The 25,044-nt window shown below is 41.1% G+C and overlaps 2 protein-coding genes across 3 annotated transcripts in view; one reads left to right on the forward strand and one right to left on the reverse strand.

The window, feature by feature from the left end:
- SPMIP3 (sperm microtubule inner protein 3) overlaps positions 1 to 23,194 on the forward strand; it is a 29,569-nt gene extending 6,375 nt beyond the window's left edge. Inside the window, exons 2-4 of one of the 2 annotated variants that reach the window (XM_005910640.2) lie at positions 2,807 to 2,902; positions 9,573 to 9,745; positions 20,364 to 23,194. In XM_005910640.2, the coding sequence (XP_005910702.1) occupies positions 2,807 to 2,902; positions 9,573 to 9,745; positions 20,364 to 20,455 (361 nt within the window). In that variant the 3' untranslated portion in view covers positions 20,456 to 23,194. The remainder of the gene's footprint in view (positions 1 to 2,806; positions 2,903 to 9,572; positions 9,746 to 20,363) is intronic. The other variant, XM_014483265.2, reaches the window with a different exon arrangement.
- ADSS2 (adenylosuccinate synthase 2) overlaps positions 23,040 to 25,044 on the reverse strand; it is a 32,532-nt gene continuing 30,527 nt past the window's right edge. Inside the window, exon 13 of the mRNA XM_005910639.2 lies at positions 23,040 to 24,178. Coding sequence (XP_005910701.1) covers positions 24,126 to 24,178 — 53 coding nt within the window. The 3' untranslated portion in view covers positions 23,040 to 24,125. The remainder of the gene's footprint in view (positions 24,179 to 25,044) is intronic.

The raw sequence follows: 25,044 nt of genomic DNA on the forward strand, positions 1-25,044 counted from the left end.
AGGTTTCTCAGGAGACAGGGAAGATGGTCTGGTATTTCCATCACTTCCATCAAAGGTTTTGGCATAGTTGATGAAACAGAGGTAGATGTTTTTCTGGATTTCCCTAGCTTTCTCTATGATTCAGCAAATGTTGATCTCTGGTTTCTCTTTCTTTTCTAAGCCCAGCTTGGACATCAGGAAGTTCTGGGTTCACATAATGCTAAAGCCTAGAATACAAGATTTTTAAGCATGACCTTACTAGCATGGGAGATGAGTGCAATTGTGTGATGGTTAGCACATTCTGTGCTACCACCCTTCTTGGGAATTGGGTTGAGGATTGACCTTGTCCAGTCCTGTGGCCACTGCTGGGTCTTCCAGATTTGCTGACATATTGAATGCAACACCTTGATGGCATCGTCCTTTAGGGTTTTGAATAGTTCTATTAGAATTCCATTGTATCCACTAGATTTATTAACACTAGTACTTCCTAATGGAGAAGGCAATGGCATCCCACTCCAGTACTCTTGCCTGGAAAATCCCATGGACGGAGGAGCCTGGTAGGCTGCAGTCCATGAGGTCGCTAGAGTCGGACACGACTGAGTGACTTCACTTTCACTTTTCACTTTCATGCATTGGAGGAGGAAATGGCAACCCACTCCAGTGTTCTTGCCTGGAGAATCCCAGGGACGGCAGAGCCTGGTGGGCTGCCATCTATGGGGTCGCACAGAGTCAGACACGACTGAAGCGACTTAGCAGCAGCAGCAGCAGCAGTACTTCCTAAGGCCCACTTGATTTTGCTCTCCAGAAAGTCTGGCTATGGGTGACTGACCACACCATTGTAGTAATCTGGTTCATTAAGATCTTTTTTGTACAGTTCTTCCATGTGTTCTTTCCATCTCTTCTTGATCTCTTCAGCATCTACTAGGTCTCTACCATTTCTGGGCGAAGTGTTCCCTTGATATCCAATTTTCCTGAAGAAATCTCTAGTCTTTCCCCTTTTGCTGTTTTCTTCTAGTTTTATGCACTGTTTGTTGAAGAAGGCCTTCTTATCTCTGTGCTATTCTTTGGAACTCTGCGTTTAGTTGGATATACCTTTTCCTTTCTCCCTTGCTTTTTGCTTCTCTTATTTCTTTGGCTATTTGTAAAGCCTCCTCAGATAACCACTTTGCCTTCTTGGTTTTCTTTTCCTTTGGGATGGTTTTTTTTGCTGTAGTATACATTATGCATAGTTAATAAATTCTGGTCAAACTGGAGGCATAGCTTAAGTTTCCATTCATCATTCAACACGTACTTGATGAGCTACTCCATGCAAAACTATGTACTACCTTCTACTGACTCTTCTTGAATTCTTACGGCACCTACTGAGTAAGAACCTATGGAAGGTCCCCAAAGACCCCAAATACCACAAACTCTACGGTCGTCATCTCAAGAAGGCTCCCTTTCCTGCCTTCTGTCTCCTGGTGAGTGGCAGCCTGTTTCCCAGCATCTGAAGCCTTGTCTTGATGTCCTCCTTCTTTTTCATCCTCAACCCTCTCTCCTAGCAGTCATCTTAGTCAGGCCTCTCCTCCCCAAGTGAACTTTCCACCACAGAGTTCAAAGCTTCCCTACGTCCCACATACATTACTATGATTACCTCCTGACCAATCTTTGTACCTCTAGTCAGATCGTCTTCAGATTTGTTTTCCACATTGCCACCAGCAGAATCTCTCTTCAACAAAAATTGCATTCATCATGGATTTTCTTTAAAATCCTACAAAGATTCCCTATTACCTATATCAATGGTTCTCAGTTTTTCAGATGACACACTCCCTTGGTTTATAATAAATATTTCGTAATGACTCTGATACTCTCCTGAAATAAAATCTGTAAATAACATAATACAACTACATATAGTTTTAAGATGTCAGTATAATGCTGTAGGGCTTCTCTGGTGGCTCAGTGGTGAAGAATCCACTTGCCAATGCAGGAGACACAGATTTGATCCCTGGGTTGGGAAGATCCTCTGGAGGAGAAAATGGGAACCCACTCCAGTACTCTTGCCTGGGAAATCCCATGGACAGAGGAGCCTGGTGAGCTACAGTGCATGGGGTCAAAAAAGAGTTGGATACAACTTAGCAACTAAACAACAGCAACATAATGCTAGAACTATCATCTGAAAGAAAAGTAATTAATTATAAAGAAGATGTATTTCAAAATGTGAGATCTGGGCACCATGAGCCCTCGACTTCTCCTGACACTGCTGTGTTTCAGCTGCGTACACCCAGCTCATCTCACGCCCCAGAAGCTTTCCCCCCACTCTCCACCTTACTCACTTATGCTTGTGCTTCCGAACATCCTCACAGCCCAAGCCTCCCAGGCAAGGCTGGAACCCCTCCTCCAGGCTTACAAGTAACTTGTGCTTTGACCTTCACAGTGCTGCTTCATTTTTAGCCCCTATATATTTAATTATAAGAGTTTCTCTTTAAACACTGTGAAAGTTCATAAAAATATCAAAAGTAGAAAAAAATAGTATAGAGAATCTCCATTTATCCATTTCCATCTTTCAATAATTATCAACATTTGCCCCACTGGCCTTATATATTCTCTTATTTTTTTCTTGATATTTTGAAACTAATACCTGACAAGTCAAATATTTCTTTATGAATCCTGAAAATTGGATAACAAAAGATACTCCTATCAAAAGATTCCAAGGATTTTAGGACCTTTGTGCCAGGAACTGAGGATAGAGACTGAATATATTTTTTTACCATACCACAACTGGTTTTCCTCTGTAAAGAGCTAATAATATTAATTCCTTTTGTCTCACTCTCCTTCCTGTCCCCACTAGTATATTCATTGTTCACCAAGGAAAGGATCTCCGTGGTTATTACACTGGGCAGCTGGCAAGAGTCCATTATGATTATAGTGTGAAGAGATCTCCCAGGTAAGACACTTTCCTAAATCTTAATGTACTAAAGTTAGGCTAATAAATGAAAAACTGGGAATCACAATTTGCAATGATAATAACAATAATAATTATTATTTAATGCATGGAAAAATTTGGAAGGAAATACACCAAACTGTTAACACTGGTTTTTCATGAATAGTGAGATTATTGATATTTGTATTTCATTTTTTATCTTTTTCTTTATTTTCCAGATTTTTCTATGATGAACATATATTACTTTTATAATTAGCAATAAATATAAAATTATTTAAATCATCAAAGGAATGTAAGAAATACCATTAGTTTAACATTTTAACTCAATCAAATAACTTAATCTTCCTGACATTCATTTTCCTTCTCAATAAAGTCACAAATTTGGCCTAACCAGTTTCTGCCTTTCTGCAGTGATTTTAACAGAAAGGGGAAAAAAGCAGGCACTTCAATGCTATTTTCTAGTTTGGGGAGGCTGTTCAGTTCAGTTTCATTCAGTCGCTCATTTGTGTCTGACTCTTTGCGACCCCATGAACCACAGCACACAAGGCTTTCCTGTCCATCACCAACTCCCAGAGTTTACCCAAACTCGTGTCCATCGAGTCGGTGATCCATCTAACCATCTCATCCTCTGTCATCCCCTTCTCTTCCTGCCCTCAATCTTTCCCAGCATCAGGGTCTTTTCAAATGATTCAGCTCTTCACATCAGGTGGCCAAAGTATTGGAGTTTCAGCTTCAGCATCAGTCCTTCCAATGAACACCCAGGACTGATCTCCTTCAGAATGGACTGGTTGGATCTCCTTGCAGTCCAAGGGACTCTCAAGAGTCTTCTCCAATACCACAGTTCCAAAGCATCAATTCTTCGGTGCTCAGCTTTCTTCACAGTCCAACTCTCACATCCATACATGACTACTGGAAAAACCATAGCCTTGACTAGACAGACCTTTGTTGACAAAGTAATGTCTCTGTTTTTTAATATGCTGTCTAGGTTGGTCATAACTTTCCTTGCAAGGAGTAAGTGTCTTTTAATTTCATGGCTGCAGTCACCATCTACAATGATTTTGGAGCCCCCCCCCCCACAACTAAAGTCAGCCACTGTTTCCACTGTTTCCCCATCTATTTCCCATGAAGTGATGGGACCAGATGCCATGACCTTCGTTTTCTGAATGTTGAGCTTTAAGCCAACTTTTTCACTCTCCTCTTTCACTTTCATCAAGAGGCTTTTTAGTTCCTCTTCACTTTCTGCCAGAAGGGTGGTGTCATCTGCGTATCTGAGGTTATTGATATTTCTCCTGGCAATCTTGATTCCAGCTTTTGCTTCTTCCAGCCCAGCGTTTCTCATGATGTACTCTGCATATAAGTTAAATAAGCACAGTGAAAATATACAGCCCCGATGTACTCCTTTTCCTATTTGGAACCAGTCTATTGTTCCATGTCCAATTCTAACTGTTGCTTCCTGACCTGCATACAGATTTCTCAGGAGGCAGGTCAGGTGGTCTGGTATTCCCACCTCTTTCAGAATTTTCCACAATTTATTGTGATCCACACAGTCAAAGGCTTTGGCATAGTCAGTAAAGCAGAAATAGATGTTTTTCTGGAGCTCTCTTGCTTTTTCAATGATCCAGTTAGAAACATCAATTTGAATAACTTATGAAATATTTGATTTTAGGCAGTTTTCATCCATTCTGAATATCAGTAGGCTTACCTGTTAAATAAAATAATTGATGTAAAATTCCAGAACATAGTAAGCACTCAAAATGTGATTGCTATTATTTTGAGTTCATCATCATAGTGTATTTTAGGAACTACTTTTCTTCTCTTAATTACCTTTGACATAGTCAACTCCTGATTATTCTTCAAGTAAAGAAAAGGGAGCCATAGCAACGACAGAATAGCACACAGACTAAACTTAATAGATGACCAAACTGGAAGTAGCTTTAGCTTTTTAAATTCTGATTCTATCTGATAAATAAGATGTAGCCAGAGAAATGACATGACTTGCCTGACATGTAGCTGGTTGGTGTAAAAGCTGAATTGTGAATTGATCCACACTTTCTGATTCCCAGTTCAAGGTTCTTTGTTCTAATTCAAATACATTCTTATATCAAAATCTTGGTAGGAGCATGATCTCTGCCAGAGCATAAACAAGGAAGGAAACAACTGAAACCCTCTTCCAGAAGCCAGCTCCACAGGGCACTCTCCACACATGTTCTGTGGACTCTGACCGTTCCCTCAGCTGCATTATCTGCCCCTCCTGCTACCACAGAACGCTCAGGCAAAGGGAACCTTGACTCTGACAAGACTTGAGCCTGCCTAAGATTAGTCTTAGGGAAAAACTTAGTCAATGTTTTGTCAACCAATGACTTTATTAAACTTCTGGTTAAGAATAAGGAAAAGACAAGCGAAACCAAAACAGACAAACAAGACAGGAAATCATGCAATTATTAGGACCAGGCCTAACTTCTTTATACTCATAATTTAAACAGACAGATGCCTATGGCTTACCTTCCCCAGATATATTCTCCCACCAATGTGATATTTTCAGAATTAGAGTCCCCCTTTTGAGTAAAAGTCTTGTCTCCAGAACACCATCAGTATTCTTGAAAATGGAGATGATTCTGGTTCCATAGAAACATCCAGGACAAAGTCAGAATAGGCTGCCAGTCTAGGAGGGGTGGGTGTAGGAGCACTCACCAGGATCCGGTTCGGGAGCCATCCATGGCTGTCAATGGCATAGAAGTGACCAGATGACAGTAACAGGCAGAACACAAACTCACAAGAGACTGATCCATTCATCAGAAGGCAAATGTTTTGCTTCACAGCAGGAGACAAGCTTTCATAGGAAAAGAAGTGCTCCCACCCACCATGTAAGGGACCCATTTTCTAGGACCAAGAACCTTTTAAGCACAAAACAAAAGCAAGTAGAGGTGGGAAGGAATTCTTGGTGCTTCTCCACACCTGTCTTCAACAGAACATCTCCGGCCCATCCAGCATTGCTCCGCTGTCCAGTACCACACACAGAGTCAGAGTCTTGCTCTTTCTTTTCCTGAACTTCAGGCAGAGGCATCCCATTTCTGCTAACAGACTCTCCTCTTTAAAGAAGGCACATCACAATCAAGTTTTACCCAAGTATATAAACATAATCCATTATGATTAAATAGTGTCAGTCACCCGTTTCAGTGTGATTAATCACGGTTATACAATCAAGTAAGATGACATCCTACTCAAAATGATTGGATTAGGATGTTCTTAAATCTCACCCAAGATTTAATCTTTTTCACATCTCTAGTAGCTCACCTTCTCTACTTTACAGTACAAAAATACACGTGTTCATTAGAACATTTGAAAACACTGATAATCAAAATTTTTTTTAATTATCCATAATGCCATTACCCAGAGATAGATAACATGTAAAATCCTCCAGATTTACACAAAATAGAATGAGATGGTATTTTGAAACCCTTTTTTGCCCAGTTTTATTGAGATATAGTTTATATATAACATTTTATTAGTTTAAGGTATGCAGCATAGTGATTTTGTATATGTTGTTGTTGCTGTTCAGTTGTTAAGTTGTGTCCAAACTTTTGGGACCCCATGGACTGCAGCCCGCCAGGTTCCTCTGTCCATGGGATTCTCCAGGCCAGAATACTGGAGTGGGTGGCCACTTGCTTCTTCACTTTCCAACCCAAGAATTGAACCCTCATCTCCTGCATTCGCAGGCTGATTCTTTACAGCTGAGCCACCAGGGAAGCCTGTACATATTGCAAAATGATTACTATGTTTATAAATATCCATCATCTCATATAGTTACAATTTTTTTCTTGTGGTAAGAACTTTTGAGGTCTATCTCTCTTAGCAACTTTCAAATATACAATATAGCATTGTTGACTATAGTCACCATGCAGTACATTACGTTCCCAGAACTTATTTATTTTATATCTGTAAGTTTGTATCTTTTGACCATTTTCATCCATTTCCTCCAGGCCCCAAACCTCACCTCTGGCAATCACTATGCTATTTTCTGTTTTTATGAGTTCAGTTTTTTTAGATTCCACATAATAGTGAGATCATACGGTATTTGTCTTTCTTTGCCTCTTAGCATAATGTCCTCAAGGCTCGTCTGTATTGTCACAAATGGCAGGCTATTCATCTTTTTTAGGCTGAATAGTATTTCATAGTATATACATTTCACACATTTTTTTCCATTTATTCATCAATGGACATTTAGATTATTTCAATGTCTTGGCCATTGTAAATAATGCTGTAGTGAAGATGGGAGAGCAGTTATCTTTTTTGAGATGGTGATTTTGTTTCCTTTGGATAAACACACAGAAGTGGAATTGCTGGATCATATGGTAGTTCTATTTTTAGTTTTTTTTTTTTTTTTTGAGGAATCTCCATACAGCTTTCCATAGTTGATGTAACCAATTTACATTCCCATCAACAGTGCATGATGACTTTTTTTTCTCCACATCCTTGCTACTACCTGTCATTTTTAGTTTTTTTGATGATAGCCTTTATGACAGGTATGAGGTGATATCTTATTGTGGTTTTGACTTGCATTTGACTGTGTGGATCATAATAAACTGTGGAAAATTCTGAAAGAGATGGGAATACCAGACCACCTGATCTGCCTCTTGAGAAATTTGTATGCAGGTCAGGAAGCAACAGTTAGAACTGGACATGGAACAACAGACTGGTTCCAAATAGGAAAAGGAGTACATCAAGGCTGTATATTGTCACCCTGATTATTTAACTTATATGCAGAGTACATCATGAGAAATGCTGGGCCAGAAGAAGCACAAGCTGGAATCAAGATTGTCGGGAGAAATATCAATAACCTCAGATATGCAGATGACACCACCCTTCTGGCAGAAAGTGAAGAGAAACTAAAAAGCCTCTTGATGGAAGTAAAAGTGGAGAGTGAAAAAGTTGGCTTAAAACTCAACATTCAGAAAATGAAGATCATGGCATCTGGTCCCATCACTTAATGGAAAATAGATGGGAAAACAATGGAAACAGTGTCAGACTTTATTTTTTTGGGCTCCAAAATCACTGCAGATGGTGACTGCAGCCATGAAATTAAAAGACACTTACTCCTTGAAAGAAAAGTTATGACCAACCTAGATAGCATTTCAAAAGCAGAGACATTACTTTGCCAACAAATGTCCATCTAGTCAAGGCTATGGTTTTTCCAGTGGTCATGTATGGATGTGAGAGTTGGACTGTGAAGAAAGCTGAGCGCCAAAGAATTGATGCTTTTGAACTGTGGTGCTGGAGAAGACTCTTGAGAGTCCCTTGGACTGCAAGGAGATCCAACCAGTCCATTCTGAAGGAGATCAACCCTGGGATTTCTTTGGAAGGAATGATGTTGAAGCTGAAACTCCAGTACTTTGGCCACCTCATGAAAAGAGTTGACTCATTGGAAAAGACTCTGATGCTGGGAGGGATTGGGGGCAGGAGGAGAAGGGGACGACAGAGGATAAGATGGCTGGATGGCATCACTGACTTGATGGATGTGAGTCTGAGTGAACTCCGGGAGTTGGTGATGGACAGGGAGGCCTGGTGTGCTGCGATTCATGGGGTCACAAAGAGTCAGGCACGACTGAGGGACTGAATTGAACTGAACTGAATGATTAGAGACATTACTTTGCCAACAAAGGTCCATCTAGTCAAGGCTACGGTTTTTCCAGCAGTCATGTATGGATGTGAGAGTTGGACTGTGAAGAAGGCTGAGCACCGAAGAATTGATGTTTTTGAACTGTGGTGTTGGAGAAGACTCTTGAGAGTCCCTTGGACTACAAGGAGATCCAACCAGTCCAACCTAAAGGAGATCAGTCCTGGGTGTTCATTGGAAGAACTGATGCTGAAGCTGAAACTCCAATACTTTGGCCACCTCATGCGAAGAGTTGACTCATTGGAAAAGACCCTGATGCTGGGAAGGATTGGGGGCAGGAGGAGAAGGGGACGACAGAGGATGAGATGGCTGGATGGCGTCACCGACTGGATGCACATGAGTTTGAGTGAACTCTGGGAGTTGGTGATGGACAGGGAGGCCTGGCATGCTGTGATACATGGGGTCGCAAAGAGTCGGACATGACTGAGCGAATGCATTGAATTGAACTGAATGATTAGTGATGTTGAGCGCTATGATTAAAGCCTTCAACAAACTGGGCATAAAGGGAACATACTTCAACATAATAAATTCCACATATGACAAGCCCACAGCTCACATTATACTCATCTGGAGGTACAGGAAGGTTATAACCAGTTTCAGGCTAATCAAACACCAATATGCACCATAGTGGTTAGTCTGGTCAAAATAAAGCAGTAGCACCTTGAGGGAACTAAATATGCAAACAAAAATTACACTTCAAAAGGGTACTGGGAAATAACCATGCCAGAACAGATCCAGAGGAAGTTTTGATGCCGGTCACCTTCTGTGACCTGTGATTAGAAAGAAGGAGGGATGCTAAAGGGAAGAACAAGAGTCTGGAATCCTTGAACCGTCTACTGACAAGTTTGCTAGGGCTAACCTTGGAGTTACAGAGTCTTGTCAATACTATCTTGGTAGCCTCCGGGCTACTTTTAGGGAATGGATTTCAGCTGATGAGAAAATGAAATGCTTTTCTTCTACCAGGTGGGCATTTAGCAAGCTGTTTCTATTTTCATTTAGACCTCTCATAGACTTGGACATTCCGTTTAAGAAGAAAAGTCAGTATCAGCCTCAATTAGACCAACAAACTCTCATTCAGTACATCTGTTTTCGAAGATGTTCAAAGCCTGCCGAACCATGGTATAAAGAAACCTCTTACCAAAGAGACTATTCTTTGCCATTTTACAAGACGGGTAAGTTAGATCAAGGGTTCTTACTGTCTGAGAGCAACTCTGCCTGGGCCAAATTTGAGCATCTTCTGTGGGCTTGCTGTCTCAGGGAGCACGTCTGGGACCTGTCACATTGGCAGGGAGGGGTATTCACTTGTGTTTGGTGCAGGAAGAAGAGTTTAGAGAGCTGCCCCTGGGCTACATCCTTCTTTCCTAGCTCCTCATACAGGAGACTTTCAGGCTGAAAATTCATAAATGTCCTTGGTAGATAGCAAGCTCGAGTCTGACCACTCCTTGGAGCCCCTTGTCACTTGACAAATTTGTTATTGTGCCATACTGTTGAGAGGATCTTCCTCCCCTCACTCTATTTTAAATGGATTTACGACAATTATTTAATATTTGCAGGTATGTTTCAAAAATTCTAAGTTCCCTCTGTAGTATTTCTCCATGCTGCAGCCCGTGTGTGAGTGCTGAGGGGCCAAGGCCCCCCACAGATATGACCCTTGGGAGTACATGTGGTTATGACCTTAAACTTGACTGCATTCCTGTAATCACTGACACTTTGGATTTTAGTCACAGTATCCATTGCTCTATTGACAGACTTTCTGAATGAGTAAACCCCAACACTTCTGGGTCTCTTACATGGTGGCAAGCATATATTTGGTCAGAAGGCAATGGCACCCCACTCCAGTACTCTTGCCTGGAAAATCCCGTGGATGGAAGAGCCTGGTGGGCTGCAGCCCATGGGGTCGCTAAGGGTCGGACACGACTGAGTGACTTCACTTTCATTCATTGGAGAAGGAAATGGCACCCCACTCCAGTGTTCTTGCCTGGAGAATCCCAGGGATGGGGGAACCTGGTGGACTGCCGTCTATGGGGTCACACAGAGTCAGACACGACTGAAGCGACTTAGCAGCAGCAGCAGCAACAGCTCTCTGCAGTAAATGCTATTATTTCCCCCACTTTACAGTGACCAAGTTGCAGAGACAGCCCCAAGTCACAGGAAACAGGAGAAGCAAAACCCAGACCCAGGCAATTTCAGACACAGAATTCAGCCCTGGCCCAAGGTCTGTACTGGACCTTTAAGCTATTTTACCTCTGTCACAGCTGAGCATCACTTGTACTACTATCTATTCAACAGTTTTCTTTAAAAAGAGCCACTTTTTTTTTAATCTTAAAATTAAAAATAACAAAACTAGTAAAAGTATGGTGAGAGGAATGGGATGTGGAATGGGAAGAATCTACCCCTCTTTTTTTCTCCCCTGAACAAAGAGCTGCAGCCTGGAGGGAATGACAGAGCAGGGCTGAGACTCAGTCCCAAGGGGACAGGAAAAAATAGCAATTGGGAAGAGCGGGAACCCAGCAGAACCAGGCAGATCTTGGGGAGTGGAGCCAGGCATAGGGGTGGTGATGGATGAAGCTGGGATTGGGGCCAAAGAGTAACAGGGCGAGTTGGGATAAGAAGCTGCAAGCTGGCTAATCTGGGTTCCGGGAGGTGAGAGAAGTTTGGAGCCTGAGAAGAGAGGAAGCTGAGGGGATAGGGAGGAGGGTGAGGGCTGAGATAGGTCATTGGAGAAGGAGGTATGGAGTGGAAGGAATCAGGGGACCTTGGAGGGGTTATATTAAAGAAAGTCAGCTTCGGGTGGAGGACACTACCTGGGGCTGTGGGGTTGGAAAAGAGAAGGGGTGGTTGGGAAGCATCGGTGGGGCTCCCATCCCTGTAGAAGCACTTTTTGGAGGCTGACTGAGTGTGAAATCTCTTTCCTTTGTATGAGGGAATCTAGGTGACCTCTAGTTTCCAAAGGGATGGTAAACACTTTTAAAAGACAATTCCTAATTCTTTCCAAACCTATCGAATCAGGTGAATGCTTAGCAAAGAAAACACCCAGGCTAAGTGCCACGGGAGGAGGTAAAAGGAAGTCCATACTATGATCTCAGCCTCAGGAAGCTCACAGTCTAACTGGGAAGATGAGGCAATGATGAACCTATCAGAGGTTGCTGCTGCTACTGTTGAGTCGCTAAGTCATATCTGACTCTTTGCAACCCCATGGACTGTAGCCCACCGCCTCTCTGTCCATGGGATTTTCCCAGCAAAAAGACTGGTGTGGGTTGCAATTTCCTTCTCCAGGGGATCTTCCTGACCCAGGGATCAAACCTGAGTCTCCTGCGTTGGCAGGCAGATTCTTTACTGCTGAGCTCCCTAGGAAAAAGTGCCAAGTAGAGGACCAGCAGCTGAAAGATGAGAACACTGGGGCCTGGAGCAGAATGCGCCCGTGGGGACCTAAGCTTGATCTCAATGGATAAGACTTGCAGGTAGCAAAAGAAACAGGGGGACATACCAGAGGCAGTGGATGAGAAGAAGGGGGAGGTTTGTGGTGGGGGGTGGGGTAGGGGAGCAGGGAGGAAGCCCAAGAGGACCAGGCCTGATTGAGCAAGGTAGAACAGAAGTGGGAAGCCAAATGCAGATTGGCAGAGTGGGCAAGAGTGCCTGGAACTGAAGAGGAGCTACAGGAGCCTGCAAAGTTGAATCTGCATAATCAGAGCCGTTATAGGATCAGAGTCAAGAGGGCAACCCAGTCAGCTTCAGAGGACGTTAGCTTAGCATCCTCTGTCTGATGATTAGCTTAGCATCAGTCTGTCGGACTGCTTAACTCAGGCAGGAGAAGACACAGCCAGCAGGTGAGAAGAGCAGCTGGGAGGCGGTGGCAGAACCATGGATGGAGCAGTGTGAGGCAGTGAGCAGAATTCAGGCCTTAGAGTGCTACAGGCCTGGCACATTCTAGCTGTGTGGTGTCGGGCAGGACACTCGACTTTTCTGAAACTTTCTGTCTATAAAATAGAGATCAGAGTCCGCATTTTAGGATAATTGCTAAAATTTAAAATATTTGTCACGTGCCCAAAGCGCTAAGTGACTTACTCATATGCGTGTCACGCTTACCGTTGCAATGAGTCGTATTGTCCCCACAAAGTAGGTATTTTTACCAACTCCGTTTAGCAGAAGAGGAAACAGAGGCTCAGAGACTTAAAAACCTGTTCAAGCAAGCAACTGCTAAGTCATCAGTCTGGGTCATATGCAGAGGTGTCACACTCCCAAAACTGGCTCTTAAATTGAACTGAGCAAGTTTCATGAGAAATGGGAAGAAGACTCATATGGCAGAGCCTCAGGAGAGAGAAAAGACAGTACCAAATGAAGAATTCACAGGAGAGCAATTAAAGCTAATTGCACAGTGTCCCACTTGTACTGCAAGATTGTTAAAGCCTCTGATAGAAATATGGAAAATATGGTACTTGAAAGTGTGGCCTAGGATCATTCCCTGCTTAATGAGGTTTGAAGCCTGACCGATTCAAGAGATAATTTACGTTGAAATATTCAGGGCTCCGTTTATCACTCATGGGGTGTGTATGTTAGTTTTCTATTGTGGAATAACAAATCATTCCAAAACCCAGTGACCTAAAACATCAATAATGATGATTTTTATAACTACCTCTCATCATTTCAGTGGGTTAGGGTTTGAGAACTCAGGTGGGCAGTTCTTACTCAGAGTCTCTCTCAAGGTAGCAGTCTATGACAGTGAAAGCTTCATGGTGTGAAGGCTCAACGGGGGCTGGAGGATCCACCCTCCAGCATACAGTGAACTGTATGTTCACTCATACAGTTGTCAAGTATGACGGTTCACATGGTTGTCACAGGCTGGTTGGGGATTGGTGTCTTGATGTCTTTCCATGCTGAGCATCCTGATGGTGTGACAGTTATCTTCCCCTGGAATGAGTAATCTGAGATGAAGGTGGGAACTGCAATGTCTTTTATGACTTAAACTTGAAGGTCATATTACAGTCAGCCCTGAAGCAGTGTGGGAGGGGAGTCAGACCCAAGGGCATGGATACCACCAGAGGGCAAGAATCACTGGGATCCATCTTGGAAGCTGGCAGCCGTAAGATGATTCAGTTACTGGTTGAACACCCAGTACAAACTATCTGTCTACTGGGAATACAGTGATCAGGATAAACAAGACATCTGCTTTCATGGAGCTGATATTCTAATGGGGGATATGGAGCATGAGCTAAGTCACTTCAGTCATGTCTGACTCTTTGCTACCCAATGGACCATAGCTGGCCAGGCTCCTCTGTTCATGGGATTCTCCAGGCAAGAATACTGGAGTGGGTTGCCGTGCCCTCCTCCAGGGGATCTTTCCCACCTAGGGATTGAACCCATTGTCTCTTAAGTCTCCTGCATCGGCAGGCGGCATTTTTGTTTGTTTTACCACTGGCACCACCTGGAAAGCCCATACGGAGCATAACCAAGTAGCTTTTAAAAAGAACTTTAGACTGTAGTAGTGCTGTTAGGCGGAGAAGGCAATGGCTCCCCACTCCAGTACTCCTGCCTGGAAAATCCCATGGACGGAGGAGCCTGGCAGGCTGCAGTCCATGGGGTCGCTGAGGGTCAGACACGACTGAGCGACTTCACTTTCACTTTTCACTTTTATGCATTGGAGAAGGAAATGGCAACCCACTCCAGTGTTCTTGCCTGAAGAATCCCAGGGACAGGGGAGCCTGGTGGGCTGCCATCTATGGGGTCACACAGAGTCGGACACGACTGAAGTGACTTAGCAGCAGCAGCAGTGCTGTTAGGGAAGTAAACAGTGATGAATGTAACCAAGGGAGATTACTTTTAATACTGCAGTCAGGGAATATCTGTATATAATTTTAGCTGAGCCCTGGAAAATAACAATGAATCATATAAACAGCAGTAAGTGCTAAAGCCTGAAAGTTGGAAAGGGCTTGCATGTTTGAGGAACAGAAACGAGGCCAGTGTAGTTCAGTGGATAGTCAGTGAGGGTGAGAGTGGTAAGATGCTTGGATTCTATTCTGAGAACAATGGAAAGACTTGGAATAATTTTGAACAGAGGGGTAGCATATTATTTGGGATTTAAAAAGATCAGTCTGCCTGCTGTTAGAACACTGGAGAGGAAAAAGAGGGAGGGTCTGCAGACCAGTGAGGAAACTGTTTAGTAGTTTAGACCAGAGATGATGGTGGCTTGGACCAGCAGGGCAGACAAAAAGGAATAAATGGGTCCTGGAGATATTTTGGAGCTGACATCAGTTGAACTTGTGATAGATCTGATGTCAAGCATATTTTCATTCGTTCATACATATTCCTTCAGTAACTAATTTGAGGGTATAATTATAGGCCAGTGTGGAAGGTTTTAGCAACACCATGTGAAGCAGAAATAGACCCAAAGTTTCTTCATTCAAGGAGCTTCAATGGGGGAACCAGCATAGAAATAAGCATAAAATCTCACTGGCCATAAGTCTTATGAAGCAGAGTTTATGTGGTGTTATAAGAGCATATAACAGGTCAGAAAAATGATGAGCTGACAGCTGAAAGATGAGCTAAAAGTTAACTAGGCAAGGAATGGGAGAAGAGCTTCACTAGGCACAGTGTGTGCAAAGGCACTGTGGTAAGAGCATGGCATGGTTGAAGAACTAAAAAATAAATGTGTTGGAGCCCAGAGGTCAAGAATGGTGTGGCCAAAGAGATGACAAGGTCAGGGAGGGCTTGGGGACCTCTTTGGTGGTTCAGTGACTGTAACTGCACTCCCATGCAGGGGGCCTGGGTTCAGTCCCTGGTCAAGGAACTAAATCCCACACGATGCCAGTAAGAGTTTGCACGCCTCCACTGAAAATCCCACATGACACTAGGAAGATTGAGTATCTCACTTGCTGCAACTAAGACCCAACGAAGCCAAATAAATAAATACTTAAAAAAAGAACAAGGAGGGCTTTATGAGCCATTTTCAGGTTTGGGGCCTCTAGCTTGACATTACTGGGAAAGTTTTGAAAAGTTTTAAGGGGTTCATGCAGTCACTTCAGTTGTGTCAAACTCTTTGCAACCTGTGGACTGTAGCCCACCAGGCTCCCCTGTCCATGGGATTCTTTAGAAAGAATACTGGAATGGGTTGCCATTTCCTTCTCCAGGGGATTTTCCTGACCCAGGAATCAAACCTGCGTCTCTTATGTCTCCTGCAGTGGCAGGCAGATTCTTACCACTAGGGCCACCTGGGAAGCCCCCAGGTTTTAAGGAGGTGGAGGTGACACAGTTACAATCGCAGTTTGAAAAGATTACTCCAACTATGGAGAAGAAAAAGGGACAGGATGGGGAGTAGACTGGAGCCAAGTTGGAGTAAGAAGGGTCAGGAGATGATTGCAGGGGTTAGGCTGAAGGTTTCCAACTTCAGCTACATCACTTTTAAAAATCCAGATGCCGAGGATATACCCAATACCAATTAAGTCAGAATCTCCTGGTGGGAGGAAGAAGGTCCCAGGCAGCAGTAATTTGTGAAACTCCCCAGATAATTCCTTTGTACAGCCGAGTCGGGAACCAGTGCTTCAGGCAGCTGATGATGGGAGGCAGTGAAACCGACCAGGGTGCTAGGCCTTCCCCAAGCAATAGAAATTGACTAGAGGCCAGACAAGAAATTCAGGCAAGGTTTGTATTGGGGCTCCTGTGCTAGCTGCAGGAGGGAGCAAGAACAAGTAACAGGTTCCCTTGTTTGGTAGATGGTAGAGCTGGTTCCTTATATGGGATGTGAGTAGAGGTGTGCTCAGGGATCAGGCTTAGGTGTTTTGCCCACCTCTTTGGTGGTGGTGTGTGCAGGGGGCATGTGCAGAGCCAAAGCTCCTGAGACGCTCTTTTTGCTTCCAGCTCCTCAAAAGGGGCAGTTGGGGTTTTTGCTCTTTTTGTTTCCCCCAACTGCCTGCATGCAGTTATTTTTAGTCCCTTTTCATTTCTTTGTACTAATATTTTGTTACTGGAGAAGTTTCTCCAGGTGTAAGCATTATAGCACTGAAGTAAAGGGTACCAGGTGCCCAGTCTGTCTACTAGCAGCACAGAATGCATGCGTCCCTGTATGCTAAGTCGCTTCAGTCGTATCCAACTCTATGTGACGCCGTGGACCGTAGCCTGCCAGGCTTTTCTGTCCACAGGATTCTTCAGCAAGAATACTGGAGTAGGTTGCCATGCCCTCCTTCAGAGAATCTTCCCAACCCAAGGATTGAACCCATGTCACCTGCATTGGCAGGTGGGTTCTTTATCACTAGCACTACCTTAAAGGCAGAGGAACCAGAGATCAAATTGCCAGCATCCACTGGATCATCAAAAAAGCAAGCAAGTTCCAGAAAAACATCTACTTCTGCTTTATTGACTATGCCAAAGCCTTTGACTGTGTGGATCACAATAAACTGAGGAAAATTCTGAAAGAGATGGGAATACCAGACCACCTGACCTGCTCCTTGAGAAATCTGTATGCAGGTCAGGAAAGCAACAGTTAGAACTGGACATAAAACAACAGACTGGTTCCAAATAGGGAAAGGAGTACGTCAAGGCTATATATTTGCACTGTGCTTATTTAACTTATATGCAGAGTACATCATGAGAAATGTTGGGGTAGATGAAGCACAAGCTGGAATCAAGATTGCTGGGAGAAATATCAATAACCTCAGATACGCAGATGACACCACCCTTAATGGCAGAAAGCAAAGAAGAACTAAAGAGCCTCTTGATGAAAGTGAAAGAGGAGAGTGAAAAAGTTGGCTTAAAGCTCAACATTCAGAAAACGAAGATCATGGCATCTGGTCCCATCACTTCATGGCAAATAGATGGGGAAACAGTGGAAACAGTCAGACTTTATTTTTGGGGGCTCTAAAATCACTGCAGATGGTGACTGCAGCCATGAAATTAAAAGACTTACTCCTTGGAAGGAAAGTTATGACCAGCCTAGAGAGCATATTAAAAAGCAGAGACATTACTTTGCCAACAAAGGTCCATCTAGCCAAGGCTATGGTTTTTCCAGTGGTCATCTAGGGATGTGAGAGTTGGGCTACAAAGAAAGGTGAGTGCCAAAGAATTGATGCTTTTGAACTGTGGTGTTGGAGAAGACTCTTGAGAGTCCCTTGGACTGCAAGGAGATCCAACCTAAAGGAGATCAGTCCTGGTGTTCATTGGAAGGACTGATGTTGAAGCTGAAACTCCAATATTTTGGCCACCTGATGCGAAGAGCTGACTCATCTGAAAAGACCCTGATGTTGGGAAAGATTGAAGGCAGGAAGAAAAGGGGATGACAGAGGATGAGATGGTTTGATGGCATCACCGACTCAACGAACATGAGTTTGGGTAAACTCTGGGAGTTGGTGATGGACAGGGAGGCCTGGTGTGCTGTAGTCCATGGAGTAGCAAGGAGTTGGAACACGATTGAGCGACTGAACTGAACTGAACCACCTTACTTGGATTTTAGAGATACTTAGGTGGCAATTATTTTATAAACAACTATCAGGCAGGCAAAGAGCTGGTTTGCAAGAGACCTAACAGATAATTATTATGAAGCTGAGCACTGACTGAATCGAGCTTTTGTTTAATTCAAGAAACTGACTCCTTGAAGGAGTATTTGGGGGAAGGCCTTTCACAGAATAAGAGAAAGTACTATTACAGTGTTTATCAAGGTGTAAGACTGTTTTTAAATCTTATCCATTTGGCTAGTCTTTGTCATCAGACTTTAAGGGCCAAGTTCATGTCTAGATTAGCAATTTGCATTTCATGTTTGGTTCTTACCTCTTATTTGGGAACAATTGAAGAACAGATTACATACAGACCATGACAGATTATGGTTATTGATTAAGAAATTCTTCCTCAGTAAAAGTTCTTTCTTAGGACATAAGGGTCCATTTATTTGGGAAATATTTATTAAGTACTGACTATGTGCAAGACACAGTAGAAGAGAAGATTCTGTTCTCAGGGAATTTATAGCCTGGGAGGGTGAGATGGCCCCTCAGATGAAAGTTGCCCTTGTTTTATGCACCTTGGTGCCAAATAATTAAAAAACCTCATTCTTCCGAAATACAATATATTCTTTTAGTAGCAGTGTGACACTTAAGATTCTGACCTTCAGTTTTCTCGCATGCAAAAAGGATAAAAATAATATCTACCTAATAGAATTGAGATACCCATGTAAGTAATTTAGCATCGTGCTTGTACATAACATTAAGAAACCTCCAAAACTGTTAGCTATTACTAATGATCAAAGTCAAACATGTGCCACAATAAATGTTTGTTTTTTAAAAAAAACCTATCTCACTGGGATTAATTTCTAAAACTAGAGCATAAAGTAATAATCATATATAATCAAGGTTATCCTTTAAAATTTCTTAATTGCCCAAAGTGATAATATTAAATAATACTAAGTCATTAAATCATTTGGAATACATGGGATTCTTCAGCAAGTTCATTAAATTTTCTCTGTGGTTCTCAACTAATTTTTCACTTCATTTTTCAGCAATGCATTTCAAAGCAGTCATCACACACAAATCCACATGAACAATAATTTGACTTTGTCAAATGATATAGAAATCTAAAAAATCATTTCAGTTCTTTCCATAATATTCCCCACCCCCAAATTTGTACAGTATATTTCAGACTTGGTAGCACCCACTGTCAGAAGGCATATATACGCACTAAGTGGAATAGCAGGAGAAACCCCCCCAAAATGTTGCTCTGTTCTTAAAACATTTACTGTCAAATTTACCTGGTTAAAAGTACCTAATTCAGCTCCATTATAATTCTCATAACAAAGATCACTAAGGCTATCAAGTAGGATTCCTAACACTTCTAAACATCATTAATATATTTCCCTGGAATACAATGTAATCCTTAAGAAGGTCAGAGTTAATATTTAATACAATAGTAAGCTTTGAGAAGTCATATGGTTACCAACTATGGACAGCATCACATTTAGTTAAATCTGATTTTTAAAATCTTCCAGAGATGGCATTTCCAGCTATATTTCCTGAGTAAATGAAATGTTATTCATTCTTAATATTAAGAAATGTTTATTTCTTTAAATGCTGTTGAAGTGCTATGGAAGGTGGAGAGAACAATGAAAAGATTAGGGACTTTGGGGCCTGACAATCTTGGGTCAAATGTGGGCTCCTCCTCTCTCACAAGCTCTGTAAACTCAGGAAAATTCATTGATCTCTTTGAGGCGGTGAAACTATCAGTGGGCCTCTGAGGATCTGTGAATTTTAGGGTTAACCCTAAGTACAACACCTAACACAGGGAACAGCATGGTGCCTGATAAAGTTTTGTTACACTATCACTGAAACGTTCTAGTCTTGGGTCCATTGGGTGTAGATGCAACGATTGCAGTGTCCAACCCAACTCCTTGAACCCATACCTTTAGATAAGCAGAACTGCTGGTGATTGTAGACAAGGAATATTAAAACATGAGGGCACTCCAATGGGTCTGAATTTAGGGATGGTAACAACTACATTTTGATACAAACATGACACAAAGAGACCTATTAGGGCTTAAAGGGCAAAGCGGGTATCTAGAATTAGAATGTAAGAATACAAATTTAAGCAATTTATTTCGTTTTATTTACATTTAGGAATAATCTAATAACATGCCTCAATCAGAGATTGAACCACAAAAACAACCTTTTGATTAAACCCTTTTGCCCCCACATCTTTTAAATATATTCCTTTGTTTTAAATCTTATAAATCACTGTTATTGCACACAATTGTTGCTGAAAAGACAGTGTGTTAAAACTAAGTAGTCTTAAAATAAATCATTAATTTGTTTTATTTTCCAGATTGGGACCGGAAATTAGCCACAGTTTCATCGAATCCTAGACCACTCAATTCACTGCCAGAGCACTACTGTTGTGAAGGGAGGTGGCTTTGAAAGAAAGCCTTTTAAACTAAAGTAACCATGGCATTTTGAACAAAACATTTGGCATTCTTAAGTGGCTCCTTTAGGCTAAAATAATGGTTAACAGAATTACTTTTCAGTGTGTATCCTGATGGCCACAATCCTAAAAATATTTACATGTTGCAAATTCTCTTCCAATCAGTTGGCCAGCCTAGGGCAGGGAATCAAGATCAGCCTTAAAAGAGTTTGTCACCTGTTCTTAAGGCCCCACTACCAGTCTTGTTGCTAATGTCGCCAAACCATCTCACATTTAGTCCAGTGGTTACATGTGGGACCAGCTAAAGAGATAACTGCATCTGTTCAATAACTGTATCACTGTTAGGAAAAAAAGAGAGAAGAACCTAAAGATGTAGCCAAGAAGGAAGATTCCTGGCATCACAGACCCTGAAGGTGCTCTGGATGCAGAACCCGGTATGGCAGAGAGCTACAGTGAGAGGATTAACTGAAAGTCTCCACAAAGAAGCATTAATATCCCTATACTGACAAGAAGCCTGACAACTAGGGATCAGCTCCCTAGGCAAAATGATAGAGGTTCTCTAAAGAAATGCTCCCAAAGAAAAGAATCTTAAACATTCTGTTCCCTAGAGACTCCCCAAGCATAGTAGTTGGTCCCCTACTCATCACCCCAAAGTGAAGTCTATCACTACCCCCAAGTTAATAAACTACCCCCAAGAACAGTTATATATACACACATATATATGTATATATACACACACATGTATTAATATACATACATTTCCATTGCCTTAGTCTTAAGTTGTGAAGTAATAAATCAGGTCCATCATCTAACTAATAAGACACAAAGCGATAAACATTAGAGGTATTTTTCAAAGAAATATTTCACAGAACTTAGACAAGAAGCCTCCCAAATGAAAGCTTTGCTTATCATTCTACTGGTTGTCAGTGGTCTATTTGTTGCAGTTTTTTGTTTTAGGGATATATGTTGACTTTTTCTAAACTTTTACTTTTCTCAGTTGTTTTTTAAAAATTTTGTTTATAGTGTTTTTAAAATTTTAATTTGGTCAAATTTTTTTCTTTAGGGTTTCCAAGTTTCCTGTTTTTCTTTAGAAGGCTCTAAAGAGTATATATTTTCTGATATTACTTTTATTACTTAAAACTTTATAACTTAACTTTTATTCTATTATAAATTTCTATTCTATGTTGAGGTTGTTTTGCTATCATTATTTTTAACGTATTCTTTTCCCAGTGAAATGGAGTGCTTACATTACGTTCCCACACATGTGCATCTATTTCTGGAATGTCTAGTCCACTTCCCTTACATATCTGTTCTTTCCCATGACAGTACCACATACTTTGATTTTAGTAGCTTTATACTGCTTTAATATCTGGTAAGTAAAAACCTCCTCTCTCAACACATTCCTTTTTCAAAAATATCTTACACTCTTACATATTCATTTTTTTCACCTAAGCTTCAATAATTTTTGTCCAGTTACAAGGAACACCATGGTGATTCTGGCTGGAATGGCATTACATTCATATACTCATTTGTGAAGGGAAGGCATCCCCATTTAACTGTATTAATATACATAAACATATATACTAGGCAGGTCCTCTCCACACTAAAATATCTTGTTCTGTCATTTATTTCCCTTCTACTAAGTTTTACAATTCAGAGTTTTGTTTCAGCGGTTGTTCCATGCAGTCATTATGCCTCCTGAAGTATATACATATTAGCCTACAGTCCTCATGTAAAACATGGTTTGGTTGTTTGGCTTTACCTTCCTCTGGTTTTTCTTGCCAGCCTCAGCAGCCTCACCAGTCCCTTGCTATTTTGTTCAGTTGCTCAAACTTTCCAAATTATTTCGAGCCTCTGGGTCTTTGCATATTGACTACTTTGTACTCCAGCCACTTAACTCTTTGGTCCGTTTAAATGCTATTTCCACTAAAGGCCTTCTCTGACCTTTTCCAAATTTAGATTAGGTTCTCCTGCATAGCACTCCGGGACTTTTCCATCCTAGCATATGTCTGTTTAGCATGCTCTCCCCACTACAATAAACTTTAGGAAGACTGTGTACTTACTTATCACATACCTAATACCTAGCATATTTACTTGATCAACAAAGACTATTTTAATACAGTTGCCTATGATTTTTAAGACTTAACTGTATCTGAAGAACATATTCTCTCAACCAACTTAATTAGTAACAGCTCATTTTTTTTTTAAACTTTTTGGCTGCACTGCACAGCCTGTGGCATCTTAGTTCCCTGCCCAGGGACTGAACCCGCACCCACTGCCGCAGAAACGCAGAATCGCTGGACCCCCAGGGAAGTCCGCAAACAGCTCACTTTATTTGCTTCTGGACCATTACTAAAGACACGTTTTAATAATGCGAAGCTTATAGCCAAGATAATGGACTCTAAAAACTATCTAAATACACTTAGTAAAGATAAAAGACACTTAGATCCTTTCAAAGATTCTGTTGTTGAGTTTTCCTCACTTTACCCCCCAGACTGTAAAGGTAGAACTCTGTCTTATATGCACTAGTAGTATTACTATTAATTCTCTTATTAGAACAAAAACACAATACACAAAACATACTAGAAATAGTTGGTTCTTTTTAATCAGCTATTGATGGCATAATAAAATAAATTTAAGTGGCACCTAATTTAAACATTTAAAATAGTTCATTGAAGGATAATCTACAACGCAGTACGTTAAGCCAAATAGTCAAAATAACACCTTTTTTTTTTTCAAGAAAGAAGAAATAAAGGCATGATCAAAATTATGACCAACAAGTTGGTTTCGTTTGGACACTTATAGATGACTCTGTAGGCATATTGGCAGGCACGATGTTCAAATATCAACCCATTTGACTTTAGAAATAATGGTAAGAAAGCTATACATTTCAGAATTAATGTCTGAAATAAAAGAAAAATATCCACCAAATATCACAACAGATCTTTTAATGACTAAGTTTTTTAACATTACAATTGTTATTTTAGGGAACACTTTTTTCTTTTCTTTGAACAGTTAGCTAAATGTTCAATGTTAAATAATTTACACAAGAGAAATAAGTTTCGTGTTCTGTACAAATTAGAGGACTCATGAATATAATCCCCTCCCACCACCAAAGCTCAAATTTGCAATGGTCTCAGCAGAAAATAAACAGTTCACAATTTAAACAATTTAAAGCATTACAAAAATTTACAGGACTCCTCTCTTCTCATTTTCTTTAGAACAACAAAGGTTCCAGCGACAGAAATGAATGATCAGAATGTGAAAATATTTGTGCAAAACTGCATTAATTGTTCTGACCATTCAACAGAGGTAAAACCTATGAACACAATAACAATAATGAAGAAAAACTACACTGAAAGTAATTCTATTTTCGATTTCAAACAACATTGATTTTATTATTACTAAATATTCAAAGAAAACGTGGCACCATGAGCAGCAGGAGCAACAAATGATTCGGCAATTATGCCAGCTAAGGAAGCTGACACTGGAAAACGCCAAAGTGTATCTCCACACCAGTCATCCATCTCAAAGACTGGAAACAACTGTAGGGCTTCAAACTCACTTCAATGTCTTTATTCTTGGAATTTGCAGATCATAAACGAAATATTTAAGAAAGTCCTTTCCCCGCCTCTCCAGGAGTGTTTCCTGCATCACTGGTAATCCTTAAAAGAGCTGAATCATAGATTCTCTGGATTTACCTACACCAATCCATTTAACTGGGAGGGAGAAAAAGAGTATAAGAATAGTATTAATCCACGTATAATGTTCAATCTTTGGGATTAACAGATCCCCCGCTTTTCTCAGTGTTTCTCATTTAACTTTCCCCCCATGTCTTTTGCTATCTTTTTCCTCTATTAGCAGATTATGCCAATTTCTAAACAGAATGTGCGGTCAACATCCAGGACAGGGTAGTATGCCTTAAAATTCTCCTGTTTTAATTGTACAATATTTACAACTGTTCAGTTCCTAGTGATTAGTAAAATACTGGCCCAAACCAGCAGAGACCTAAAGAACCTTTAATCAAATTCCTAATTAACTAGAAAAAATAAGCATCTTTAATAAATGGATGACAGTAAGAGGACACTGAAGTGACACTGCAATGTCCATATCCCACAAAAAGTAGAAGTATCTGGAAGAGAATACTGTTTATTTGCACAGCCTGAGAATCTGGCTATTATACCAGTCTAGGGGAATCTCTCCTCATCGGCACTACATGGGCAAACCTTTATGGCATTTTACAGATGTCATTGTTAAACTCACTGCTTTTTATTTCAGAAGACACTGACAAAGTACAGTGAGCAAACATGCTTACAAGATTTAATATCAAGCTGGGAGACACAGCTAGCAATATGGAAAACAAAACAAAACAAAACAAAACAATATGGAAAACAAGATTCATGTTTGGAAATGAACCACAAATATAATCAACAATATAAAATCAGGTTAAGTGCATAACAGATTTTATACAGAGGCTATTTTCCACTCTACCTTTTGTCTCTGAACCAGTACCAAAGGGGAAAAAAGCAATGTTTTAAAAGACAGATTTCACATAACTAGTTCATAGCCATAATTTGGTTATGTC

The sequence above is a fragment of the Bos mutus genome, chromosome 16 (genome assembly GCF_027580195.1).
Source record: "Bos mutus isolate GX-2022 chromosome 16, NWIPB_WYAK_1.1, whole genome shotgun sequence".
Classification (NCBI taxonomy): Eukaryota; Metazoa; Chordata; class Mammalia; order Artiodactyla; family Bovidae; genus Bos; species Bos mutus.